This window comes from Sapajus apella, unplaced genomic scaffold (assembly GCF_009761245.1).
Source record: "Sapajus apella isolate SASKATOON/1434 unplaced genomic scaffold, GSC_monkey_1.0 scaffold7, whole genome shotgun sequence".
Taxonomy (NCBI): Eukaryota; Metazoa; Chordata; class Mammalia; order Primates; family Cebidae; genus Sapajus; species Sapajus apella.
The window spans coordinates 7,227,085-7,246,879 of NW_022436947.1; the positions used below are offsets into that span (position 1 = coordinate 7,227,085).

Consider the following 19,795-nt stretch of genomic DNA (forward strand, 5'->3'; position numbering starts at 1 on the left):
TTTAGACATAGTTATACCTCCATGCAATCAAGCTTTATACTCAATTATTATCAAAGCAACAGCAAAACCTCTGATATTGACTCAATGTCCCTAACAGATGACCCTTCTGTGTGTCCCAAAATAATACACTCAAGGTGTATTATTTTTACAAGGGATTCGTTCTTGGGATTTGGACCCAGGAAGCTCAACTGGCAGAGCAACCTCCAAGTCAAGAGGATTCTCATGGAGGAAGAGTGGCTGTTCTACACAAAGCAAGTTCCCAGCTTGAGGTTCAAGTTCAAATTCTATTACTTGGGGACAAATGGCGTCAGAATTTGCCCAGTAACAACAAGTTTTACAAAAGTTACATGGAAAAATATCTGGGTTGGTCTGTTCTGTGTAAAATTTTCCAGGAGGGGACACTTTTAAAGAAAGGACGAAATGGAAAATCACCAGCATGGAGTTTAGAGAGGCCTCGTGCTTGAGTCATTATCAGGTAGATGGAATTCCCAATCTTGCATAATTAGGGGAAAGACTGGAGGGTGATGGAGCAGAAAGAGTAGTTGGGGTGAAGTAGAGTATGATGAAGAGAGGTTGTTGGAAAGAAAACAAAATTGTCTTCGAGTGACTTTTCTTGGGCTATCTTGGAAAAACGTGTTTTTCTATCTGCCAATTAGGACTGATCAATTTATTATTTTGTGCCTTCTAATTTGAAATACTGGAAGCTACAATATTAGAGTTAACTTTTTCTTCTGTGGGCTTCTGACTATTCACTTTTCTTCTTCTAGAGAGTTTTGCTAAGTTACTGTGCTGGAACTTACTGCTTTGATAGAGTCTCACTTTCTAAAGACTGACGGAATTTGTCTTACTGATTCTACATAGAGTCGTACTTTCCAAATTCTTCTGAGTGTTCTGGATCAAGCTAATCAAGGCTTTGTAACCTCAAGATCATCAAAGGATGCTGGATTTTGATGGAAGGCTTGCTGAACCACAACCAGTATGCACAGACACAGCTAACAGCTAGAGTGGAGTGCAAAGACAGCTCTAGGAGGCTACAAAAAGGCTAGGCAAACCCGTACTTTGTGAAGGTGCTTTGCAAAAAGATTTGTGCAAGCCATTTTTCTGGCATGCACCTTTGTCTAAGAACAAAGTGCAGTAAACTACATGTGTAGTCAGTATGATTCACATCCATTAAGGACAGGGTATTCATCAAATTCCCCAAAGAGCATCAAACTGGGGTTGGACAATAGACAAAGGTATTCTTCTGGGCTCTTAAAACCAAAACTTCTTTCCAGTCTATGTATTTATAGGATGCCTGTTACTTTTGCTGAAGCATTCGCTTTTCCATGAGATACAGCAGCTGTCGAACTCTTTTCTGCCACGCGGGGCGCGGGCGAACGGTTGGGGCAGAAAGAATCCGGTGCCGCTAGGACCTGGCGGAAGAAGCATCCCCACCGACCCCTGGGGAAGGATGCGGCGGCCCCTCCGGCGCGACCAATCAGAAGGCTCCTTCGCGTAGCGGAGCACCAGTCGCAGGCGCCCTTTCTTCCGGGCGCACGGGCTATTTAAAGGTACGCGCCGCCGCTGCGGCCGTAAGGTTCCGGGCGGGGGTCTGGGGAGTGCGGCAGCAATGGCCAGCCACCTCGTGCTCAACAACGGCGCCAAGATGCCCATCCTCGGGCTGGGCACCTGGAAGGTACGTGCTCGGGAGGCGCGGGCCCGGGGCTCGCCTCGCAGTCCCTGAGCGGCCTGTGTCGGGGAGGGACCTGGAGTGACCCTGAGCGGCCCTAGCCGCCGACGCCCGGCCTGCTGGGAGCCACGCGCTGGCTTGCAGGGTCCCCAGCGGGCTCGGGTCGGGCCTACGGAGACCGGGGAGCGGGGGCCGGGGCTCCCGGGCCTGGCCCTACGCATCAGGGCGGGCATCCTGCGAGTGGGCTTTGGGAGCAGCACACGGGAGCCCCCGCCCCACCGTGGGCGACCCTTGGTGGGCGGCTCCCCAGTCCTCATTTGGAATCCAAGCGGGCGCCCCAAGCTGCACAGCGCTAAAGGGAGGCGGGGAAAACGGGCTTCCCAGACCGGTGGATCTCGGGCGCAGACTCGGACCTGCAGCCCCAGCCTCCTTACCCTCGGGGCACCTGTGACTCCATTGCCTTACTTGCAAATAGTTTATCTCAATCGTTTCCGTTCTTGCCCTCCCTCAGGAATAAGCATCTCAAGTTGAACCCGTAGAGGGCAGAGAATTAAATTATGTGGTGCGAGTTTGCCCGGACCCAGCTGTTTCCAAGGCGCAGCGCCGAGCTCCTTTGCCAGGTGCCGCCTCTGGCTGTCCTGGGTCTGGAACTCGGGGGAAAATCTGAGCATCCCATAGCCAGTTGAAAATTCAGCAGGCGCCAAGGTTAGCATTTTCCCTGGAAAACCTCAACCGCACACAGCGTCCCTGAGAAGTGCATAACCGGAAAAATGACAGTAGGACATGACATATCATGGGATATGAAAAAGATATGAAAAACTAAAAATACTAACCTGATTATCTGAAAATCGAGCAACACAGGTGGTGTTATGGGAGCTGAGGCAAAACCCAGTATTTTTAAGCTACTTATTAGTATCGTGTATTACATTACACAGCCATAACCTGGGTTTCTCTCTCTCTTTCTGTTTCTTGTTATTTGTTTTTTTGAGACAGGATCTCACTCAGTTGCCCAAGCTGGGGTGCAGTGGCACAATCATGGTTCATTGCAGCCTTGAACTCCTGGGCTCAAGTGATCCTTCCGCCTCAGCCTCTCGAGTAGCTGGGACTATAGGCGCTTGCCACCACACCTGGCTAATCTTTTTTTTCCCCCCCGAGACAGTCTCCCCTTACTGCTTAGAGTGATCTCCAATTCCTGGGCTCAAATCACTCCTCCCACCTCGGCCTCCCAGAGCTACAGGTATGAGCTATCTGGCACGCCCATGCTCCAGGTTTTTCCTCTTAAAATTTGAAAATGGGCCTGGGCATTGGATATTTACATGCAGACAAACAGAAAGGATTGAGTGAGCTGTGAGATGGTTTGAAATAGGACAGAAGAATTTACATGTACTCTAAAACCTGCTGTTGAAAACTAGCATAAGGTGAGTGAGAAAAGGGTCCTAGATTTGCCTCAGGGAGAGTGTTTCTTGGCTGAAATGATCAGGGTATATAATTTGTTTCCTCCAGAAAGCCCAATGGTGGCTCTAAGGGGGTAATTGAATTACAGCCATGAAACCAAGCTAATTTCCATCTGTTGCAGGTAATGCTCTTGGAATGGATGCAGAAGGATGCTTTCTTGGCAGTAGCAAATACTGTCTAATCATGATGCATATGTAGATATATACATGTATCTGGAATAAAAATTACTTAACAGTATTTAACCTCTGTGGGCTGCATTTCAATTTTTTTATTCTATTCCATTTTTCCGAAAATTGTCGTAACTCTAGAAGCTAGTTTTGTGATCCATCATTCGAAAATCACTACTCAAGGGTAAATAAGGAGTAAAATGTATTTTGTTTTTTTTGAGACAAGGTCTCACCGTCACGCAGGCTGGAGTGCTGTGGCATGCTCATGGTCCCTGTAGCCTTAACCTCTTGGGCTCAAGCTGTCCTTATACCTCAGCCTCCCAAGTAGCTCGGACCACACGCATGGGCCACCACACTTGGCTAATTTTTTTAAATTTTTTGTAGAGACAGATCTCCCGGTGTTGTCCAAGCTGAGGGGTAAAAGTTTATGAAAGAGGGTTTCAGATCATTCACTTGAGCACTCAGTGCCCCAAAAAGCTGTGTATTTGTTTAAGATAACATCATCAAATCTGTACATTTAGGTTATGCGTTCCAGTAGACAGAGTTCTCTGAGAACTTGGACAGTCTTCTTCATTTACTACAATATCTAGCACTTCTCACAGTGCCTGGCAAATACAGTAGTAGGCATCCAATTGTTATGAGTTGAATTCATATGAAGCAGTGAAACAACTTTAAAGATAGCTGTATGGTGAAGACTCCCTCTCGTATTTCTGTGAGTGAGGAGATCAGATTGGTATAAAATTGTGCAGTGGGGGCAGGGGAGAATGGTGGGTCAAACTAATGGTATAAGGATGGACTTGGAGAGTTAACTCCTTTTTTTTTTTTTAATGACTTAAAATCTTTCCCTTATACATATTCTTTCACAGATGCATGACAAAAGATGTGGTCCTTTGCTTGTCTTTGTGACAGCTGGAGGAGGCCCGGCAAGCAGGTGCAGTTCCTTGTTCTCCTGGGTCTTTCCATGCTGTAGCGGCTGTGTTGTATCTTTCAGACCCTCAGCAGGGCTCTGGTAGTCTCTACTCTTGAAAGTCCTCAAACTCCCTTCTCTCCTCAGGTAAGGGTTTTAGGCAGGTGGAAGACCATCTCTGCCGCAGACCCATGTGGCTTGGACAGGGTTTCTTTCTGGCAGGCTTGCCTTCTGCATTAGATAGTAAACAAGCCCAATGGCCAGGTACCAACGTAATGTAATCCCAGCATTTGGGAAGCCAAGGCAGGCAGATCACCTGAGGTCAGGCGTTTGAGACCAGCCTGGCCAACATGGTGAAAACTGTCTACCAAAAATACAAAGATTAGCTGGGTGTGGTGGCACGTGCCTGTAATCTCAGCTACTCAGGAGGCTGAGGCAAGAGAATCGCTTGAATCTGGGAGATGGAGGTTGCAGTGAGCTCAGATAGCAACACTGTGCTTCAGCCTGGGCAACAAGAGCAAAAAAACTCCATCTCAGAAACAAACGACAACAACAAAAAAACAAGCCCATCATAGCACTGTAAAGCCAGGAAGCCTTTAAAACAGAGATGACGTCTGGTGCCAGCCAGTGTCTTGTTACTGATGTTTTTAATCTAGTTGAAAAATTGTTGGAAGTAAATAGTCATTGTAAGTCTCCTATGTACACTCACAGAATACTCCTAGGGCTGGAGGTTCAACTGTGTTTCTGCATCTTTTTGCCATGATCACTGCCTCCCTCCCACCTAGGAGCCTTGTGTGATTTTTTTTTCCCTAATTGGCCCCACAATAAAATTGTGATATTACAGATAATATTATACTTCTGCTTATGGCCAGTAGCCTTCTAGAGGGTCACAGGCCATTCTGCAAGCTAAGGGTTTTTTGGCCTGGAAGAACTAATTTTTGTCTCTTTGGGGACACTAGCATCCACGCTGAGAATGCGTGAGGTAGAAGAAAATGTGCCAAGAAAGACTTGCTCCACCTTCCCAAGTGGGGCAGGCTTGTGATGGCCCAAGATCCTTGGATGGGGTGAGGCTTGAGGCTCTGCGGGCAGGGAGGTAACACAGGAGCTGGGTTTACTGTTTACTTCCCTGGTCTCTCTAAAGTCCCCATCTCCTCCTCTTCAAGACCAAAGACATTTAAATAAGTCCTGCCCCTGCAGGGTCAGTCCTGGTCCATCCACATCTCAACTAGTTAGAAACAGCAGTGCCTTGGAATTTGCGACAAGTTGATTTAAATAGAACAAGAGGAAGTTAATCTCGGTTGCCAGACCTGATTCTGGTGATGGTTTCCTGTTCTTTGCTCCAGGATTATCACCAGCACACTGTTCTCATGCTTCCTACCTGGGACAGTTTCTTTTCCCAAAGTGAAGTTTCCTTTCCCTCCACCTTTTCATTTCAGTAGTAACACCTGCTAACTAGAGAACATTTCGGAGAAGTACAACAAAAAGAATTCCGGCTGGGCGCAGTGGCTCATGCCTGTAATCTCAGCACTTTGGGAGGCCAAGGCGGGCCAATCACGAGGTCAAGAGATCGAGACCATCCTGGCCAACATGGTGAAACCCCATCTCTACTAAAAATACAAAAATTAGCTGGGTGTGGTGGCACACGCCTGTGGTCCCAGCTACTTGGGAGGCTAGGCGGAAGAATCGCTTGAACCCAGGAGGAAGAGGTTGCAGTGAGCCAGGATTGCGCCACTGCACTCCAGCCTGGTGACAGAGCAAGACTCTGTCTCAAAAAAAAAAAAAAAAAGAGTTACCTCTTCCCAGAGATCCCCGTGGTTCCCATTGCAAAGTATCCAGCCTCTAAGATACTTCGGCTTTACCATAAATGCTGTCCTCTGACTGTCTTCCTATCTGGAGCCATGGCTTGCTTTTTGACTTGCAGAGAGAAGAGAGGGAGGGATATCTTGAAGTAACTAGCAAGACCGCAAGACCTGTAAGCAAAAGGGAAGAGGATTAGGTTTTAAAAGGGGTGTTGTGTATATCTGTGTAGGAGAGAGACACTGATTTTAGTTATCAATGTCTCACAGTTGGTGTTAGCCGGCTGGTGTTTTCAAAGGAGGAAGTAGGACCCTGTCTTGAAGTGGGGGTAGAGAACTCAAGGGTAGAGGCTCCTCACTGCCATCACTTGGTGCTGTCAGCCCAGAGCATTGCAAAATCACTACCGAATGAGCTTTGCAGGACCAGAGGTCTAGGGGGAATGGGCATGCGTGGCCTTGCCCATCAAGGGCAGATTAGTGGCAGGATCGAGTTAGAAACATGTAGGATTTATATGATGGAGTTGTAATTTCAGTGTTTCGTATACTGCGTTTCTGTAGCTCTCGTAGTGATGGGCGTGCCTGGACACACTCAGTATGTTTTCATAGTTTACCTTCTTTTCAGGAGTCTCAGTCTGGACCCCACCCTCTGTGGACATTTTCTCTCTGTGACATGGAATGGGGAGATACTGTCATGCGTTGGCATTCCCAAGTTTAGTGAATGGTTTCTAAACCAGAGCTTAAGTTGGCTGCTTCGTTTTTCATAAGGCAAATTAGTCTCTCTCAGGGAAGGGCTTTGCATTCAGATAATTCGCATTGAATGTGGTTGTGGATCCTCCTACATTTTCATTGCAGAGGCGACTTTTTGTTTTTCTCTCCAGCGCTTTGATCAGCCTCCCAGCACGCATGTCTCTAGCATGTTTCCTACTAATCGGCACATTATCCGAGGAGCGATCAGTAGCAGCTTCTTCATGACCTCTTGCAGTCATTGCTGTCCTTTACTTTCTCTAAACATATCACACAACTTTTTTTTCATTTCGTGCCAACTGTTTGGCAACCTTGATTGTCCTAGTGTGTGCTCTTTTGGTTCCAGATAACCGAAAAACCACTTTAATCTTAAGCAGAAAAGATAAGATGTTTGGGGCAGGGATTCATTGCCTTCCCAAACAACAGCTGCTGATGTCAGGTGTCTGAGATTCATGGTTCTGAATGATGTCACCAGGATTCAGCCTCCCTCCGCGTCCCTCCAGCAGCTCTGGGCTCGCATTCTCCTAGCTCAGTGACCCCAGCAGAACCAGGGCTGGTGTCAGTGACTCCAATTCAGGTGCAAAGATTGAGTTTCATGGCCTGAGTTGAGTCATGTACCTGCCCCTGTACCAGTCGTGTGGCAGGTGGTGCGTGACTAGGCCAAGCCTGCGGAGTGTACCCTCCCCTCTGCCCCAGGCTTCGAGGGGCCGGGCAGGCACAGTATAGTATATGCAGCAGCAGCTCCTCAGAGAAAAACCAGTCAAGGTGCCATTAAGCCTGGAGAATGTTCAGTGTGTCCTGGGCAGACAGTTTGCCGCGTGGGCCCCAGTTGTTCTCTCTGAGGGAGGGATGTCTTCTGCTCTCCCTGCCCTCATCAGTGATGGCTATCCCTGGACACCACTCAGAACCTGTGGTAAGGCATTCTTTCTGTATATTCTGTGATCATCTGCTCTGTTCCTTCAACCCTGCAGAGTGGGGAAGGCTGCAAGGGCAACTTTTGAGGTCCAGGGAAATAGGCGGCCAGGTCCTCTGAAGGCCCCTTCTTAACCCACAGCTTTGATTAGCATCCCCATCCCGCCTGGCTGGCCCCTCTGAGGTGGGGAGTGAGCTCCATGCTAACAGGCTGTAGTCATGGGCGTGTTCAACTGGGCCCTTTTCTTCCCCAACGCTTGTTGAAAATAGCTGATGTCAAAACACAGATGTCTGCAGCTGCTGTGGCCCTGGGGGTTTTCCTTTCATTTGTTTCTACCCCAGTTCTCCACAGGAATGCGTTCTGTTCAGTCAGCAGTCCACTGCACATGTTTATTGCTCAGCTCTGTGATCGTAGTAGGATAGTGGAAGTTGGGGGTATGTGTCCATGCAGCCTGTCTGGGTGCCAGTGAAGCGCGATGCCGTGCAGGCACTTCCTCCTCCTCAGTAGCCAGGCTTCCCTCAGCTGTTCTGGTCACTCAGATGGTCCGGTGGCTTGGCCACGGACACCCATTCAGTCATTTTGCCGGGCTGACCACTAACCATTTGATGATCTTCCCTGATCCGCATTGCCCCCCGTTCCCCTTTAACTCATTTCTGTCTGCTAATATCTCTGAGGGCTGTCTCCCCTTTCCCCACCTCTTGAAACAGATCCTCATACAGTGAGAATGGACACATGGGCCTTTGAAGCAACATCAGTGATGTTCCTGACTTCATGATAATCTCCCAGAATGCTTAAAAACAAGCAATTGCCGGTATTGGAAGCCATGCATGAAAAGAGAACATAAGGGGCAGGCATTCGCTGGCTGAACTGGGGAGCCAGATGGGAATTGGGGTTCATAGGACAGCTGTTTTTGAACTGTGTTGAGATATTTGAAGGAAATGGTTTCCCTTACTATTTCAGCATTCAGAGAGTGGGGAAATGTTTTTAACACAGTGGTTCACAAATCAGTGGATGTGAAGAAGCAAGGAAATGAGATGGCCTCAGCATATCTTTTAAAAGTGATCTGACCTGCGCGTAAGTGGCTGTCAGATTCTACAGGGCAGTACTGTGGCCTTTCACCTTGATCCCCCGAGTCAGAGGTTGGTAGTCCAGAATGCTGCTGTGGAAGTGCACCCTGGTCTGTCTTTGTTGAACAAAGCAACAGGCTGGTCAGCAAGGATCAGTGGCTGCCACCGCCTCTCTTCCTCCCTGCTGTGCAAACTGCGTTCTGCAGAGTTCACGTTCTTTCTCCTTTCAGTCCCCTCCAGGCCAGGTGACCGAGGCTGTGAAGGTGGCCATCGACGTTGGGTACCGCCACATCGACTGTGCCCACGTGTACCACAATGAGAATGAGGTGGGGGTAGCCATTCAGGAGAAGCTCAGGGAGCAGGTGGTGAAGCGTGAGGAGCTCTTCATCGTCAGCAAGGTATCATTCCACGGTGGGGCTGGCAGGGCCTCTCGGTCCCATCGTCTGTTGGTGCATCAGCCTGAAGCCAAGTCCACACTCAGCACAGCTACACTTTTCAGTGACAGGCAATTCTTCCATGGGAAACGTGTCACCCAGGGCCATACAGGGCTCCAGAGCTTGCCCATCCTTGGCTCTCTGTTGGACAGTCATTCCGTCTAGGCCTGTTGCTTGGAGCCCAGTGCTGATGAGGTTGAGGTTGTGGTTTGGCCCTCTCTCTCCAGGGAGTTGCTTTCAAGGATGGAACTTGGTTCCCATCTGCAAACTGAATCTCCACTGCTGGCCACTGTCTTTGACCTGAGATACTGATGCACAAAGGACGTGGGGCAGGAGGATGGGGCTGGCTCCAGAAACACTAGCCTGGGGGGAAAGTTGCCCTGAGAGTTCATGCTTAGGCCTAGGGCAGGCTGGCCAATCTGTCCATTCCATTTTGTGTCCTCTTTTTGGTCCTTGGGAGAGGTCTCTGTGACCTGGTCAATCCTGCCTGCTTTCGGAAAGTTAGGATCCAGTACACAATGGAAATGCCCTCACAAGCATTCACAGCATCATGGTGAAACAAATGGGTTTTGGGGAGAGGAGACTGCTCTGTCTTGCCAGCCAGGAAGCCGCCTTGTGGCTGGCAAAGATGACATGTGCTCTCTCACTGGTTTTAGCTGTGGTGCACATACCATGAGAAGGGCCTGGTGAAAGGAGCCTGCCTGAAGACGCTCAGCGACCTGAAGCTGGACTACCTGGACCTCTACCTTATTCACTGGCCAACTGGCTTTAAGGTATGGAATGCCTGGTGCAGACCAGGTCCCCTGGCGCAACCTGTGCTGTGTTTTGAGCTCCCTTAGCAGGTTATGTGTGGGTGACTTTCTGTTCTTGCTGCTCAAGGTATAGCCAGTGGACCAGCAGCACTGGTATCACCTGGGACCTTCTTAAAGGTCTCAGTCTCAGGCCCCACCCAGGCCATTTGAATCCGTACCACCAGTGACTCACAGGCACACTTCTTCCAAGTTTGAGGAGCACTGCTCTTCTGTCAGTTGGTAGTTGTATGATTTAAAACCATGTCAGCAAACATGGCTACTGTCTGTAGTGTACTATGAGGCATGGTCAGCCCTGGCCCTCCCCTCCAGGCACGTGCACACATACCCCCGACACGTGAGTCAATACACACATTCTGTATGCATACCCTATCCTGTGGCACCCTGGCAAATATTTGTTGGCAGTCTGGTTCTTTGCACAAGAAGAACTTGAGAGTTACTACGTCTTTTGTCTTTTTTCTAGCCACTGCCTCAGTTTTCTGCTGTCAGCCAGGTCCAAAGTGTGGGTTTAGCTTTATCCTATAGCCCTGTTTTATTGCACCACAGCTTGTCAGGGCTGAAGGGACTTGACTTTTATCTTCTGATTTTAGGGATAAGCTGGGGAGGCTGGGCCAGGTGGTAGTTTTATAGGCCAGTGACACTCCAGGCCTTGGGTCCCGTGAGTCCTTCCTGTATCCATCACATTGCAGTCAGTGGCAGAGCTAATCTCTGTGGCCAATAGTGTCTGTGTCTCCATCTGACAGTCTCAGCTCCAGCCCATTTGATAGTGTTGGCTGTCCGCCTATCACCTTTTCATACTGGCACACAGATTCACCCTAGCCACCTGTGGTAGTTTAGAATTGTTTTAGATGCCAGCTTCCCCCTCCAGATCTGTGAAGGACTACTACTGATTGTTTTGTTCATTTGTTTTTTATTGTAATGACAGCCTGGGAAGGAATTTTTCCCATTGGATGAGTCGGGCAACGTGATCCCCAGTGACACCAACATTCTGGACACGTGGGAGGTAAGACAGTCCCTGGTCAGACCTTGTTTTCATGACTGGTTTCCTGTTCTCCTTAGCAGCAATTTGCCTGTCATTCCTCACACTGCATTTTATTATTCTGTCACTATCGTTTGCTCTTATCTCATTGAAGCCAGCCTGGCTTTCCGTCTCACTGTCTCTTGGCCTCTAAAAGGTCTAATTCGTGGGCACTGAGGAGTCAGAGCAGGACCTGTTAAACTGGCACAAAAGACATTTCTGATCCTGTCCTTTCTGGGCTCGTTTCTGCACCACACAGACACTCTTTTTCTCTGTAGGCCATGGAAGAGCTGGTGGATGAAGGGCTGGTGAAAGCTATTGGCATCTCCAACTTCAACCATCTCCAGGTGGAGAGGATCTTAAACAAACCTGGCTTAAAGTATAAGCCTGCAGTGAACCAGGTAACCATCCCCCAGGGACACCAGCACTGCAGCATTGCTGTTTTGCTGTCCGATGCTGATAGGGACTTCTCGTCCACCTCGCCCAGCGAGTGGCCAGGAGGCAGTTCCTGGGCATTGGCAGAGTCCTGAGTTATGATTCAACATGACACAGCACATCTGGGAGAGGAAACTAACGGAAGAGAAAGGGTTTGAGCCTGGCTTTTGACGATTTGGGGTCTGACAGACGAAGAGGCAGCCATTGAGATCATCAGACCTGTGATAAGTGGCTAAAGCCAGGAAAAGTCTCTAGGGCCCATGAAGACATCTATAATAAGATGATAGTAATAATAGAGTGACATCAAGGATACCTCCTGGGAACTGTAGGAACTTGTTACAGCTTATCTGGGAAATAGGGTGTGTGTTATACATAAGAGTTCTCTATGGTTTGAGGAGGGACTTCAGCATAGGAACCTTCGTCTGTGTCACATCAGCGTGCAGTGCTCCCATCAGCTCTTGTGTTTGCATTTGCAGATTGAGTGCCACCCGTACCTCACTCAGGAGAAGTTAATCCAGTACTGCCAGTCCAAAGGCATCGTGGTGACCGCCTACAGCCCCCTTGGCTCTCCCGACAGGCCCTGGTGAGCTTCCCACAGCCTCATGCTCCCGTGTCACTTGGTGAAGATTAGAAATGACTAAAAAGAACAATTCAGCCTCAGGGAAGATGTTTCTGGGGCTGATCTGCAAAGCCTCTTGCTGGTTTTCCTCGAAGGGTTGGAGTTTCTAGCAGGACACCTACTCTTTTTCCGAAGGGTTGTGGGTTCTTAACCCAGCTCTGAGGAGGAGGCTGGTGGCTGCCCTCTGAGGTCAATGAGAGGATTAGGATTGGAGTTTCTGGCTGCCATGGTGGTGTGACCTGGACCGGCTTTCTATCCTCAGGGCCAAGCCCGAGGACCCTTCCCTCCTGGAGGATCCCAGGATCAAGGCGATCGCAGACAAGCACAATAAAACTACAGCCCAGGTACAGCCACTTCAGGTGTTGTGACTGTCCAGAACTCCCTGCATTCCTGATGGTCCCATTAGCCAAGAGGGGGAAGTAACTGAGCCCCGTTAGAACCTCATAGGAAGGGAGGTTTGGGGTCCTCAAGTGCAGAGTGGAAAGGGCACAGATGGGGGCTTTAGAAGACCCTGCCATGGGCTCTTAGAGTAATAGTGCCCGCCCCCACCACCCCAAGGGTGACTGCCGTGAAAAACAGCACTTGTTCACTGATGTGGAAGCTCATCTCTGTACAAATGTGAGAGCTCTTATCAGTCGTGCAGGGAATGTTCTTTCTCCTGAGTGGTAGTATGCGTTCCTAGCCAGTGGAGGGCCTCACTGTGGTCTCATGATTGCCTGAGACACTGAAATGTGTGGCTAGCTCAGGACTCTGGAGTCAGATCTGGACCTGATTGCGACGCCTGCGTGTTGCTAGCTGTGAGCTGACATCTCAGAGCCTCTCTCTTCTCACCCGTGGAGTTCTAGCATGTCCCGTGGGCTGTGTGTGTGAGGGACTGGAATGATGGTGTGAGTGCCTGGCGTGCGCACACTCATCGTCTCCCTGGGCTCACAGGTGCTGATCCGGTTCCCCATGCAGAGGAACTTGGTGGTGATTCCCAAGTCTGTGACACCAGAACGCATTGCTGAGAACTTTAAGGTATGATCTTGGCTGGTCGGGCCTGGCCCCCCTCAGTGGAGTAGGGGGTGGGGAAGGCCTCTCATCCTGTCCCTGGAGTGTCATCTGTGGGATCCCCACCATCCTGTCCTCTGAGGCCAGGGAGCTGTGGTGAGCAAGCCGTGGATTGAGATGGACACCTCATGGGTGGAGCAGTGTGCAGGGCAGGCCTTGTGCCTCCGGGGGCCCAATGTTGGGCACGCGCACACCTACACCTTTGCTCAGGCCCTTCAGTCACACTGAGACGTCATCCGGAGAATATCTGGCTCATGGGTGACCCTGCCTGGACCTGCCCTGCACTGGAGCTCTGTCAGTTACCAGCTGCATGATCTTGAGCAAGTCATATAACTGCTCTGTGCCTCAGTTTCCCTGTCTATAAAATAATACCCATTTTGAGGGTTGTTATGAAGATTAAATGATGCATCAAAATGCTTCACATGGTGCTTAATACCTTAGTAAGTGATCAGAAATGTTGCTGTGTAAGTCCAGGGACAGCCGAGGACCACCTGGGCCACTTAGCCCACTCACCAGCTCTGCAAGGAGTTCGTGTGATGATGGGCAGAGCCTAGACCTGTGTCAGGGCACCGGCGAAGTGCTCAGTGTGACGGCCAGAGTGGCTCAGGATACCTGGTGCCACCTCCCTCCCTGCCTGCCCTTGCAGCATTGAGAGGGGGCCACGCCGGAAGGAGAGCAGCTCAGGGGAGTCCTGATGGCCCAAGAGCCTCTGTCCTCACTGAGCAAAGCGGCTCTGCCAGGGATGCTCCATCTTTATCCAAGATCTGTGCCAGGTGCATCACAGCCATGGGCATGGGGCTCTTGGGCAAGCCCCAGCTCAGGTGCAGGACGGCTCTGTTTCCACAGCAAGCAGCTGATTTTGCCTAGTTCCACTGCCCAGAGGCTGTGGCCGTAATGCATGCCACCTGTCACGTATGAGACAGGGATGGAGTGATCCCTGAAGAGGGGAGCAGAGCTCATTGTAGTAGAGGAGACGTTTTTCTTATGCACAGTTGGATGTTCTGAGCATAAAAGATAAAGTGGCAAAACAGTGGCCACGGAGGGAAAGGCATATCCCATCAGAGGGAAAGGCGTATCCCATCAGAGGGAAGGGCGTATCCCATCAGAGGGAAAGGCGTATCCCATCAGAGGGAAAGGCTTATCCCATCAGAGGCACGTCCTTTGTTTCATATTTTGTTTTTTAAGGAATTAGAAAAAAATATAAATGACCCATCTCAAAATGCCAACCCAATTATTTCATTTTTGCATCTTACTGTGTCGTCGTTGCACATTTTTCTGTGATCGTAATCACAGAGCCTATAGCAGACTCTTTCTGCATATTCTGTAATCATCTGAGGCTGAGCCCTTCGGCCCTGGGAGTGTGTGTGTCAGCCTCTCATGGGTCCCAGCCAGTGCTGCCTGCCTGCCTGCCTCCCTCCCTCCCAGCCTCCATGCCAGCTGAGTTCTGTGCCATCTGCTGCCTTCATGCAGGTGGTTCTCTTCTCCCACTATACCTTCCTTGCCCTCTCTTTCAAAACTTTACACTTCTTAGGCCATGTCAGATACCATCTCTTTGGCTGTGGTTGTTCGGTTCCCCAGCTGGAATCCATTTGGAATGCCTCTCCCCTTCCTGTGCTCTGCTCCGCGTCTTACACAGTGTGATTAGTTAATTGTGTTACAGCTATAGATATACCTCTGCCCTTTGTTTGCTTGGTAAACAGAGGCAAAGGCACATCTTACCCATCATTATATTCTTTACTGCAGCTTATCACAACAGAAGTGCTCAGTAGTGTTTTTTGAAATGAAATGAAATGTATCATTTCCCTGGGAGGTTCTGGAAAGGAAGGACTGTTTCCATCGTGCCATATATTATCTAGCCCGACATGGGTATTTCCTGAATAGTAATATAGTCAGCATTTTCTAAGTTCAGTTTGTCTTACTGTTCCTCTCTGCTCAAAGCCAGGGAAGGCATCTCCTGGGTCCTGCATGGTATTCTGTCTTTTGTTTTTATTTGCAGAGCTTACTGGATTTTTTGCTTGTTTTTTAGGTCTTTGACTTTGAACTGAGCAGCCAGGATATGACCACCTTACTCAGCTACAACAGGAACTGGAGAGTCTGTGCCTTGGTGAGGTGAGTGAGCCCCAGCGTGAGAAGCAGTTCCCAGGAGATCCTCAGATGCTGCAGAGCAAAAGAGTGATCCCCGCAGGCCTCGGCGTCCGTGTCCTCCTGTCACTGCTGTTTTTGCTTTGCACGTTACCTTGCTTTCTCATCCACATGACCTGCATTAGCTGAAGATACCAGGAGATGTGCTGTTGGTATCTTCTTCCCGCCCAGGGGCATTGACGGCCTGACCTGAAGTAATCACGTGTTTAGGCATTTAATTTTTAAATCCTAGTGGTTCATCTGAAACCAGGTGACCCTGGCTCAAACTCTGGAAGAATTTACCTGTGACTTTTTGTCTTAATGACCCTCATGAAAGGGGTTTGGTAGGAAGCCCTTGGTGCTGGGGTTGGAGACAGTCCCAGCTCTGACCCTGGTAAGCCACATGGCTGCGAGACAGGCCCTCTGAGCCCCAGGCACCTCGTGCTCCGGCCGCACGTTCTCTGGTTCTGTTTCCTCTGCGTGGTAGTTGGGAATCTGAAGGAGCTGCCTAGGAAGGTTTTCTGTGAGTTTTTTTTTTTTTTTCCCCTCTCTCTCTTTCCTACCATTACAATAACTAGATGACGCTTGTAAGTCACTTTCTGGTTTAAAGAAGGAACTTCCCGTTGTGCACTGGAGACCAAGACGCTGCTTTTCTCTCACTACCCTTATTCCTGTCTGAGCGCTCCGTTTTCACACCCTCTCCTTTAGTACTTCCTCTTCTAAGCAAAACTGGAACATTCCCTAAGATGGGTGGGCTGCCAGCTTTCCAGTGTCTGTCCCCTCCCTCCCCGGAGTTTACACTGCTGGTGGCTTCAACCACCGCCCCATGCAGATGTTTGCCAAGTCTGCCTTGTGGACAGTAACTGCCCTGCATCAGGCGTGCATGTGCCTGACGAGCCTGCTGCTGCTGCCACACTGTGGCCTCACTCTCAAAATAGGCCACAAACTGAGCATGTCACAGGCAGCCCCAGGCCAGCGCCCTTTCAGACATCTCTGTGAATGGTCCTTAACCTTAGACATGAAAATCAATTTTGGATCTAGTGGACAAGGAAGAAAAGAATCAGTCACCAAGTTACATTCGTTCTCCTTTCAGAATCTGTCCATTCATCCATCTTCCTTTCCCCTCCCACTTCAGACAGTGGATTGAAGCTCTCAGGGCTGAGGAACCATGGTGATTTTCTCATTGCTCCCTTTACAGTTAGACTCCTCTGCCCTCCAGCACTGTTCTAGAAACCGCTGTTTGATTATCTTGTTGCATAGCACTGAGTGGGAGGAAGAGGCTAAACCTGACATGCCCAGGTCTCCTAGGGAGTTTTCTCTAACTACACACATGCCACCCCTCCCTGTGGCAGATAATGCCTTATTGAGCCTGACTTGCTGATGACAGTGTCACTGTCCTTGGGTACACAAAAAAGGCAGACCATGGAGAGCTTTTGAATGGCTTTAAGAGTTACAGAATCTAAGCGCCCAGCTTAGAGTACATAACTCTAGCCTTGCACGCCCTGCCCAGCCATTTGTCTGGCGTTCCTGCCATTATGTTCCCATCACAGCCGCTGGCCCTACTGGATGGACAGTGAGTGAGCCTTGGCAGACACACCCGCTCCTGTGCTCCCTGCCCTGTTTCTAGTATCAAATCTCCAACCGTTGACTGGGCTAATTTCAGCCCCCACTGATACAAGGAGGCTCCCTCTGTCCTCAGAGCATTTGCCATTGCTTCTCTCATCCTTTGAGATTGAGTCACATACAGACTTTTAACATCTGTCTTTTTTTTTTTTTGAGATGGGCTCTTATTCTGTCACCTAGGCTGGAATGCAATGACATGATCACGGCTCACTGCAGCCTTGACCTCCTGGGCTCAGACCATCCTCCCATCTCAGCCTCCCAAGTAGTTGGGGATATAGGCATGTACCACCATGCCTGGTTAATTTTCTAAAATTTTTTATAAAGATGGAAATCTTGCTATGTTGCCCAGGCTGGTCCCGAACCCCTAGTCTCAAGTGATCCTCTCGCTTCAGCCTCCTGAAACACTGGGATTACAGGCGTGAGCCACTGTACCTGGCCTACCTTCTCATATTATTACACCCTGTTACTGTTTAAGACCGTAAGATGCTGTCTGGTCCTGCCAGCTAGACTGAGTTACTGGGAGGCAGAAATCGTGTTGCCATCCGGCACTGTGCCACCCCAGGCACAGTGCCGGGCATGTGGGGAGGGTGATGTCCCTCACGCATGTGCTGCTTGGTGACTGTAGCGGTAGAGGGGTCTGGAGGGTGAGTTCCTTCCCCCAGCTGCAGAACTGTGATCTGCAGAGTCAGAACTAGCTTTTTGCCTCTGAGGTTCTATTTTCTTTCTTCAGTGAGACACATCATTTCTCTATTGGGAGTCGGATAGAGTCAGAATCACCTCTTCGAAAAGCAACTGTTTTCTCTTTTCTTCTGACAGCTGTGTCTCCCACAAGGATTACCCCTTCCATGAAGAGTTTTGAAGCTGTGGATGCCTGCTCGTCCCTAAGTGACCTATACCTGTGTTTCCTGCCTCATTTTTTTCCTTGCAAATGTAGTATAGCCTGTGTCATTCAGCAGCGGGACAGCAACTTATAGAGTGGCCAGCGAGAGCATGTCTGGCTTGGTGTTGGATCTGACGAGGCCTGTCAGTAGAGTAGAAGTCTCTTCCCGTTTGCTTTGCCCTTCTTTTTGCCCCACTGGGGAAAGTACAACCTGAATACCCTTTTCTGACCAAAGAGAAGCCAAATCTGCCAGGTCAAAATGGTACCACTAACAGCTGAGTTTTGACTGCTTGGAACTATAACCCTCTCAGCAAGACTTCTCTTTGCCTCAAATAAAAAGTGCTTTTGTGAGTTTGAGGCTGTTTTGGTTTTTTTAAAACAGCAGCAACCTTCCATCTCACTTTCAGCCATGACTCTCCAGATACCCATCCAGCAGCCAGTCAGTGATGCAAAAGGAGTTAGGACTTGGCTTTTCTACAAGTCCTCAACTACAAGTTGGGGGCCCATCACCCCAGCACTTTACCCATTTAGCTTTAGGGCTGTGGGTCTCATCCTGGCTGCACACTGAGTCACCCTGGGGGGCTTTAAAGGCTGGTGATTTTAGATAGCCTTTAATATTAGATCAACGAGACAGAGAATTAACAAGGATATCCAGGACTTGAACTTAGATCCAGAACAAGTAAACTTAATAAACATTTATAGAACTCTCCACTTTAAATACACAAAATACGCACTCTTATCAGTATCACATCACACCTACTCACAGGTTTAAATGAAATATTGGTTGGCTGCTTGTTTGTTATTTTCTTCCCTCATTTTTTTTTTCCTGTTTCCATTATTAAGCATAAAAGAGGTTTTCAATACGCATTTTCAGACTGCATTCTAGCCCGGGCAATAAAGCAACACTTCCATTCTCTCTCCCTCTTCCTCTTCCTCTTTCTTCCTCTCCTTCATTCTTTTTTGTTTCTTTTTTTTTCTCTTTCTTTTTTTTATTTCCTTTCTTAAAAAAAAAAAAAAAGACTGATGACGCCTGGACCTGGAGGCTGATCTGATTGGGCTGTGGCCAGGACAGTAGGAGTGTACAGGCTCTTCAGGTGAATCCAGTGTGCAGCCAAGGCTGAGCCACAGCTTTAGGGTAAGCCCATATCGATTCCACGGATCTCTTGGTTGCTCCTCCTCCATGTGAAGGCCAAAGTCAATGTTGACTAAGCAGCACAACTTTAGAGAAACTGCTTTCCTGAAGCCTGTTGTCTAGATGAGAGGGAAGAAAAGCATAAATAAATGGCTTCCAATTGGATAAGGATGAATGCTTTAAATAGAGTTACAAAAGTTAAAGGCTTGGAGACTGAATACTGTTGCTTTTGTTACCATTTCTTTATCCAGAGTTAAATTGACAAAGGCCAAGAAAGGAGTGGAATAGACAAGTGCTGACTTCAAAGTCCATCAAGTGAGGTGGTTTAGTGGCTGGCCTTGTTTATTGGATACTTAAGCCCTCCATGATCAAGTCACATTAACTGCTTTGCAGGTGATCCGTGTTTAAGATGCACCTCTAAAGGTATAGTTAATTGGGCAACAGTGATTCCTGGTCCTCACCCAGGGATGAAGGGGCACACCTATCCCCTCAGCAGTGGGGTTGAGCCCAGTGGAGAACACAGAGCCCCACTGCACAGGCTGCCCTCACTACCTGGCAGCCTCTGGCCTGGGCCCCTCTTGGCATCTGCCCATCACAGTGGTCCAGGCTCCCCCGCTGGAGCAGGCAGGTCATACCTTATCCCAAGTTAAACTGCAGACCTCTTATGTCGCCCTCTGATGATTAAGAGTGGATTTTAGTGGGGGCCGGGCGCGGTGGCTCAAGCCTGTAATCCCAGCACTTTGGGAGGCCGAGGCGGGTGGATCACGAGGTCAAGAGATCGAGACCATCCTGGTCAACATGGTGAAACCCCGTCTCTACTAAAAGTACAAAAATTAGCTGGGCATGGTGGCGCATGCCTGTAATCCCAGCTACTCAGGAGGCTGAGGCAGGAGAATTGCTTGAACCCAGGAGGCGGAGGTTGCGGTGAGCCGAGATCGCGCCATTGCACTCCAGCT

At 49.2% G+C, this 19,795-nt stretch overlaps 1 protein-coding gene across 2 annotated transcripts; it reads left to right on the plus strand.

Annotated features, from left to right (window-relative positions):
- Positions 1 to 1,323: 1,323 nt before the first annotated feature.
- On the plus strand, positions 1,324 to 18,062 carry LOC116550145 (aldo-keto reductase family 1 member B1). 2 transcript variants are annotated; one of them, XM_032275944.1, is made up of 10 exons: positions 1,324 to 1,550; positions 8,949 to 9,116; positions 9,809 to 9,925; positions 10,887 to 10,964; positions 11,258 to 11,380; positions 11,891 to 11,997; positions 12,296 to 12,377; positions 12,967 to 13,050; positions 15,110 to 15,192; positions 17,644 to 18,062. In XM_032275944.1, exons 5-10 carry the CDS (start codon positions 11,261 to 11,263, stop codon positions 17,684 to 17,686), a joined length of 519 nt encoding a protein of 172 aa, XP_032131835.1. In that variant the 5' UTR covers positions 1,324 to 1,550; positions 8,949 to 9,116; positions 9,809 to 9,925; positions 10,887 to 10,964; positions 11,258 to 11,260; the 3' UTR covers positions 17,687 to 18,062. The 2 variants fall into 2 exon arrangements, with proteins under 2 accessions (XP_032131835.1, XP_032131834.1); XM_032275943.1 differs by having other exon boundaries at positions 1,485 to 1,675.
- Positions 18,063 to 19,795: the final 1,733 nt, after the last annotated feature.